The 8805-nt window shown below is 34.3% G+C and overlaps 1 protein-coding gene across 1 annotated transcript in view; it reads left to right on the top strand.

Moving 5' to 3' along the window:
• The window catches only part of LOC128213830 (uncharacterized), a 49495-nt gene extending 49206 nt beyond the window's left edge, over positions 1-289 (top strand). Inside the window, exon 5 of the mRNA XM_052919890.1 lies at positions 195-289. Within this exon, the coding sequence (XP_052775850.1) occupies positions 195-289 (95 nt within the window). The remainder of the gene's footprint in view (positions 1-194) is intronic.
• Positions 290-8805: the final 8516 nt, after the last annotated feature.

Below are 8805 nucleotides of genomic sequence, written 5' to 3' on the forward strand. Positions count from 1 at the left end.
GTATATGATTATGTGTGTTGTTTGCGGCAAAATGGGGTTATGAAAATGAATAGGTTATACTTAAATAGTTGTTGGCTAAAATTGATAACCTTTTAGAACTAAATTGAACTAAAACCGTGGCGTCATATTGTGGTATTAAGGTCAGGGATCCTAAACATGTTATTGTGAGTGTTTGATATATGTGTATATAACAGAGTACGAAGAGCTGTTTACCAAAGTTGATAACCCCGTTTTTGCCACACCAAATATGGAAATGTCAAAATCCTATGCGTTAGCGTCTGTCCAGTAAGAGGTCAAAGCTGGCATCGATCTGCCTTAACTATCTGGAGCATTGTCTAAAGGACCACAGGTGTTCGCTAAAATATTCTCTACGTTGAGATGTAATTCCTATGAAAAATGGTAATCCCTGTTAAAATGGTACAGGAAATTGGAAATCTGAGCTTATTTGACATAACATTGTGAAAGGAAGTAATTCGTTCTGTGGAGTCATGCACAATCTGACAAGGCGTACACGACAGTTAAAAATTGCTTTTTTTCAATAAATAGGTGAGGGTTGATTATGTTTTATCGTTTAAAACCATAACTACATCATATCTTTGAAAATAGTTTGTATAAGATACTGCGTATTGTAATTCTTCGTCTGCTGATAGAGTTTCATATTTTTAAGTTTCCTCAAGGTAATGCATACATTGAAAATATTTAACAAATTTCGGTTTTCTTAATTCGGGCTTATTTTGGAAATATGAGATTGTTCACTCAAACTAGATAAAACCTCATGAAAATTTTCATTAAGCTGACCGTACAAGGCGGTTTCAATCCTTGTTAAACCCCCTAGTTTTATATATTGTAATATGTAGTGTGTTAGTAGTGATCATGAAGTGTGTATTGTTGCTCCGTGTTTCTGGTTTGTATATGTTTGTTTTTCTGTTCTGTGTCATTAGCGTTGACCCTGTGCCATTATACTGGGTTTATGTTTTAGCTCGCGACTACTGGACAGTCTTGTTTCTGTAAATTTGCTAATGAGTACTGAGCACCCGAAACATGTTCAAGACCCATAATATCTTCTGGTCAACGTTCTGATTATTAACCAATACATAAAAAACACATACATATCAATAACATGACGTAAAAGCTAGAACTTTAGACATTTTAATAATCAACCTTTAACTATTTAAAGGATTGAATACTCTAGGGTCACTTCAAACGCACAGCTCCGCTTCGTAGATCATCCGACGCATTATATCTCTATCCTCGTCCTTAAGATTCAATTGTAATGGCTTTTTCTTTAAGAAAGTCTGTTGCATTATTGGATACTGTGAAGAGACTTAAGCTGCTTATGATTTACATTTTGTTGTTGTCTTATTATTTATGTCTATACAATAATAAATTGAAACATGTGATTTGTTTTTTGTGTTTGATTATTTCGTGTTCAAATTGCTTTTGGTATACATAAAAATGTACCACTGTTACAATACCACATGCCCAGATATCACCTGCTACGAAGGATTTGTTAAGCAGAACCAATTACCTAGGCCTCTTTGTTTCGACTGTTTTCGCTGACGATTTGATGACTTGTATCGGTGGGATCTGGCTTAGAAGCTTCATGTTATAATAGATCATAGTTACACTATCTAGACATCGTAAAAGTGTACAATAACAAAACGTTGTTTCTTAACATTTTTTTTCTAAGCTCTTCTGGTACGTTTTCCAACCAGCCACATGAATCCAACATCTTTCATTAATCCATATTCAGATCACTTACCCCATCTGTTATATAAAACAAATATAGACTCCGGCATCATCTGATGTATTTGATATTTATTATATATTTCGAAATTGATTTTAACATTTGTCAACTGATTATAAATTGATATGGGCATAGAAAATGGATTGCTTTCTGGAAACGGTAGGTCATCATATATGTTTACAACGAAAAAAACATGCTATACTTTAACTTAGTAATCACTTGTATGCAAACGATCTTGGTTGTTTCAGATTTTAAAATCATGAACTATATTTCATGGACATTATCAGGCGAATATAAACGCCAAATGACAATGACGTAATTTTATAATGCAACCGTGTTGCACCGGGATAATGCTCTGTTATTTCATGTCTATCCATCTGGGAAACACACTCTCACAATATACCTGTTCACTGACCGGATAACTATTCGCAATAAGATGAGTATAAGAATGTAAGATGCAAACTCATATTTATGGAAAAGCGTGTCTATAGCCTTCATTAAGGTATTTGTATCCCTGTTTATGTAAACAATTATCAATTGAGATGAAGGGCAAATAACACGGAACGATTTGGCAATATTCCCAATAGCAAGTCTAGTAATTCTTTCATCCTATAATGAACCAATGATGATTTGTTCAACGAAATGAGAGCCTTAAGCGGTCAAATATAAGCCTTACCGCAGCGCTAGATAGTGTTTCGTTAGGACGTGTGGCGCCTTTCTGTAATCTTAAGGATAATTAGATCAATCTCTTAAGTATTCAACATAGATAAAGTGACATTACAATAAATACGACGAGACCAGTGACCGTTCAGCATTTACCTGATTACATGATTTCGTCATGTTTAATATGATAATAAAAGCTTTATTTGAAAGGTTTTGACAACATGTTTAACATGTCTATTTGTCCTTTGTGTTTCCATTGTGTCATCGGACAATGAAATAGGACGTTAATGATGAAAAATCAAAACACTTTTGACTGGTAAACGTAAGCTTTGAAAAAAAACGTTGAAATAATTGCATTGACAAAGTAAATATTTTGTCGGTTATATTTTTAATGTCAGATATATACATAAGTATATGCATCATGACCAAAATTATACCGGTGTAATGTTGAGACGTTGCAAAACAGTATTTGTACGGATAAATGCACGTGTGGACTTCTTTGTGCATTACCTTATCGATGTATGTGTACATTGTACCTTTAGAATGACATGTAGGGTAGCACGAAGACATTGATAAATGCATTAATTACGAGTCTTACAAGTTCCAGTTTAAAGAAAAGAATCGCAAAGGATTTTGAGCTCAGCGTGGAGCTTCACGTACACGTCGTATTTTGTAATTTCGCTATTGTCTTCTGTGCGTCATGTGTCACCTCTTTTAAACAACAGCTACTTTAACTTAGTGGTAACCCCAATATTTATTGATCAAGTTATTTGAAAGGCATTTGTGATCATGTGTGGTGTGTAATTGTACGTTTTATTTGTTTTTCGTTCAGTGCATTTTCGGCCATAGCATTATGCAATTAAAAGTGTTTTCTTAAAATGTTTACTAATGGTCATACTCATTTTATCATTGTCCTCACATGCCCAATACACGCTTAACCATCCTTGGAATATTTTCTGTGGCAATTCAAGAACATTTGACACGTGCTATATGCACAACACGAAACATTCGAGACAAAGATGGGAAGGAAGCATTGATACTCGCTTCTGTGGGGGCTTTTACAACGTTGCTACAGCTTGGGAATGTTTTGCGTGCCTGCTTGGCGACTGTTATGCCAAAATCTATGTAACACCCATGTGAATACAAAACTTCATTGTGTCCCTAGGGTTATTGAGCATTCAAGTATTGGAATACACTGGATGAATTTAAATTAAAATTGAGCTTTCTGATTTAAATATTTGGTTAAATGTTTACATGCAAGTTTTATCGTGCGTTCTGTTACGATAACCGAACGCAAAAGACAAAGAGCAACCAGAAACAAATTTTAAACAACAACACAATATATCAACTAAACGTTTCACAAAGGTAAATCGCAAATCAGAAAATTTGACCTATCTTACCAAAACAAAAAAAGTTTCTGAACATTCTACAAAACTCATTAACTCTCAAATTATCTTGTTTATTCTAAAACTTCTATACATTGAAAAAATAGAAAGTCCTAGAACAAACTTTAAACATCTTTTCAAATACATGCTAAAATAGTATAAAGTGGAAACATAGGTTATTTAATTCATAAATGCCACCATGCAATTAAAACTAGATTACTATGCATTGATTTTAAACGTATTAAATGTTGTCAAGGGCATTAAAGAACTTGTGATTTAGTTCTTTAAATTAAATGAAAAACAAAAATCATTGGTTACGATTGCAAAATCTCTTTTAAGGAGCATTGGTATTCCAAACGGCAAATCTTATAACAATAAGCAGTAAATCATGATGGTGAAAATACCGTGTACTTTTGTCTAATCACCTTATTTCAATAGGAATGATATTCACGATTTTTTGTTAATTTAAAAAAAAATCAAATTAACGATTCTCAGACTCAAGATGTAGTGAAATGGACCTAGGACCAGAAAAGTGTATATTTTGCTGTTCTTTTGTATGATAATCAACAGTTCTATCAGGAAAAAGAGGGGATTTCCCTCGGGTTGGCTTGTCTGTCAAACATGAGCGCTTATCAACTAAAGAGTCGTTCTAGATAGCCGCGATATCTTTGTATTTTAAGGCTGGAAAATGACGACCTGGACAGGGTTATATTTCTCATGTTTGTTTGCCCATAGTCAAGGTCTGGTTCGGACACTTTGCTTACACTATTGGATAGGAAATGACTCTGCTTTAAATGCCATGCGTGATCCATAAATCTATAAAATTAATTTAAAGGTTATATGAAAATCAGACGTGCTACCAAAACGAGACAACAACGTTTACTTATTTACATGAAAATGACCCTTGAGCGTTTAACATACCTATCTATATCAGACCATTGGAGTAACTTGATCTCATCGACCGCTAAAATAAAGACACGGGAAACTGATTCATGCCTTGATAAAACCAGGCAGTTTTTCACGGGCAAATAGAGTGGAAAAAGATTATGCAAAATATATCTGAAATAACCGCACATATATCGGTGATATGAAGGTGATTACGAATGAGGGACACAGCCATCGATATGTATCTCCACATTTCATAAGGATATATCACATGTACCGCAAAAAGCACTGTTGCTTTTCTAACTACAGAAATAAGCTCAGTAGCCAAAAGTTTAAACATAAACCCCGATTAATGGCACAGGGTAAACGCTAAAGACATAGAACAAAAAAAAACCTCACAAACAGCAGAGTGCATTTATTCTATATAAAACATTAGGTATGTTTATCAAGAATTGTTCCATTCCATCACAATGGGATCATCAAAATTATGTGAGACGTTTTCACATAATTTGCGCTCATAGCCTTAGGAGGATCTGTCTGCATCTGCAGTTATCGCCCATCATTTAAAATTTAACTTCTTGCTTTGTTCATATTACACTTTTCACAAAGTATATATTGCCATAAAGGAGCCTTAATGTTGACACATCTGCAATAAATCATTTGATATCATTAAGTCAAAGCTTCTGACCCACTTTCTCGAAACATCCTTGCACTAAGGGTTTGTCGTTACAAAACATTTTTAAGATACATACCCATAATAGTCATTCCAACGGGTATTTCCTGCTCGACACAGACAGTTAAGATTTAGCTGGTTACGGCTAGGCCAAATTACACTAAGCGATAATAAGATTGATATGAGTTGGTAAATATTCGTTAACTTTGAAAGCTGTTTTCAATATATTAAAATGGCGAGATAAAACTGGTGAAAACTTATACATGCTATTTAAGGACAACCTGTTTAAAAGCACATGAAGCACATGACACACGGTCTAACAAACACTAAAAGAGAAACGCACCATGTAACAAGACAACAAGCCAACGGCTATTCATTAAATATTTCATTATCAATAACTTAAAACAAGAGTCTACGGGGTATTTGGTTTTTATTTTACACTGTTTTGAACGTTTTATAATTAGTCGCTATTGTTTATGTAGTACAAGTCATAATCTTGCAATATAGAGTCTAATGTATTCAACATATTTGACATAAAATACATAAAATTCGGTCAAACTGACTGGTTGAATTAGATGGATACAACGACATAAAAAATGTGTTACTGTTCATAGCATGTGGAATAAGTACATTGAGCCCATGTAATGAAAATAATTAGCGTTGCTTTCTCAATAACATGATTTTTATCATGCCATTGCTGAACATATTAGCATAAAGTGAACTTCTTTGCAACAACGAAAGAAACAGCACGAATATAAGTCTAAGAAAAAAAAGACCTATGAATACAATTATGTATTTCAGCCAATTGAGATAAACGTAGCTCTGCCTTCCCTCTTTGTTGTTTGGTGTGCCTTGCATCAGTGTTTCGGTGTAATTTTAGTAGACATCGTGCTGTGCTTGACGATTATAAGATATTTGTAGCTTTGACATGTTCATGTTCATTTTGCTTAGGTCTGATGCCGATTAATTATATCGTAGTCCTTATTGCGAAGGCGAAAGAGCGCTTTAATCAACACTTTAAGCCCCTTTCCCTTACATCTCACCACTAGTACTCCACATATATTCGGTGAAATTCCTAAGCCAGTTTTGAGTGTGTCATACGTCATACAGGTGTTTTGTGACAAAATATGCGTCGTAGACCGTTGTAGAGTTTTAATCTTGTTCCAACCAGTCAGTCCATGTAGGTTATTCTCGAAGTCAAGCCTCTTTCATCTTTGAGCTATTCAATATTACATAATTATATTAAGTGTTGAATGCGTCATATGTAATACAGGTGTTTTGTGACGAAATATGCGTCGTAGACCGTTGTAGAGTTTTATACTTGTTCCAGCCAATTCATGTAGGTATTTCTCGAGGTCAAGCCTCTTCTATATTTGAGCTATTCAATATGACATATACTTATGTAAATGCTGTTTTCAAAGAATTGTTTTGTCTTATCCATAGTTGCATGCTATACCGTATTCAAAGAGAATTTGGCCGCCCGAGTATAAAGACAACAGGTTTATGTATGTTCGCTGACATTGAATTATATCCGCAACAGACAGCTTTGTAATACAATGCAGATTGCTTTCACTTCAGTGTTTTAACGGCAGAAAATAAACAAAACCATGTGTCGTTAAGTAAAACAGTTATGACTCCTGATTTATACACGGCATTCAATAGCACCACTAAACCACATACGCATTACGTCAAGCTACCTAAGAAGAATTGTAACGGGTACAAGAGATCTACGACATTTAAACTAAAGTGCGGCCATAGCTCCCCTATGCCAATCTGATCTTAAGCCCAAGTCTCTTGCATTACTGCAAAACCTCACAGAAATGCCACAACTTGAACAATCCAATCAAACTAGTCAAACTAGTCAAATCTCCGATAACCTGAAGTGCATAAACACGTTGTTTCACCACGGTTATGGTACCTCCCGCCCACCGTGTTGGTAAAGTGTTTCATTGCAGCTAGCATATCCGTCGATGTCGGCAAACTTTTCTATGCTGCAGGTGTCCCTCCATTTCTCGCATGAATAAAACCACAATTCCGGCCAAAGGCCACATCCAAACTCATGAAAAACATTTAACAATAACATTTCTTTCTTGCTAGTGTTATGTGTGTGGTCAAGACGTGGTTTAATTTTAACTAACTATTCACTGTTTCGTCACAAAACATACGTCGACCCAGTGAAATCAATTTATATATAAACCAAATTAATACATTTTGAAACATTTCAATGGCTATTTACATGCATACAAATAAATCTTTCTTAGAACATTATTATCATTTTTAATTATTTCGCTTTCAAACAGATGTGTTTTAGTTTTTGTTTTGTTCGATGATTGAGTCTTGACAATTGTTGCAAAAATGATTTGACCTTCTCTGCATCTTTAATGTTCTTCCTCTCTCACATGAAGTATCATCAGAACAGTACACAACATGAAAGGTTAAATATATTAATTAAAACTTTGTGCCTTTTTATTTGGTATTGTAAATGGATGAAAACACCTCGCAAAACCATTGCGACGCATAAATTACAAAAAAGTGTACGCCATTTCTTACTATCGACAGCCATTTTAGGTTAGACTTCTGTAAATGCTAATTGGAGTCCAATATAAACACACAACACAACATAAAGAGTGTGGTTAATAACATAGTCAATATGTATGTAAAATATCAAGTCTTAAGTATGGTATTTGACTGAAAACTTGCTTTTGAAATTATTTCTTTTTTTCCTAGGCATCATACAGTTAAAACTGATATCTCACTACACATTACAATCTATCAATTTCAAATACTAATTCTACAAAGTCAGTGGTCAACGTTAATACACACTAAAATACATACGTATATTACAAAAATGTGAATTGTACTTTTGCGCGCCTAAGGAATCGTTCAAGTGACGTCTTAATTTAACAATCGCAGTACAGACACATTTTTTTTCTTGTTGTAATAAAAAAGGGCCAATTGTTCAGAAAATTTGTATGTCCCACTTCGAAGAAGAAGGGGAATATTGCTGTGCAATTGTCGGTCGGAGGGTCGGTCCGTCCGAATCACTGTAATACGGTTTCATTTTGCTGATTACCATTACCAAGTACCATTTAGAATTAAATGAAGCTTAAATGATCTTACTATAAGTATGAGCAGGTTATACTGTCGTGCAGCAGCTGTCTGTCTAAATATCTTATTATTGTAAGATGTTTAAATCTCTACAATTGATTTAACTAATACATGCGATTATAATATTTTCTTGTTCACTGTAAGACTCCAAATTAAGTCCAATGCATAATAAAGCTGTTACGTGATACAATAGACTGCTCATCAAATAGTCAGGGCTAGTAGAATAACAAGCTCCAAATATGTTTGGCAATATATCAACTTTTAAAGTTGATCAAATGATAAAGGAATACTGACTTAAGATGTGAACAACAATGCCAATCGGATTACGTCGACAATTTCAATGT

Source organism: Mya arenaria, chromosome 13 (assembly GCF_026914265.1).
Source record: "Mya arenaria isolate MELC-2E11 chromosome 13, ASM2691426v1".
Lineage (NCBI taxonomy): Eukaryota > Metazoa > Mollusca > Bivalvia > Myida > Myidae > Mya > Mya arenaria.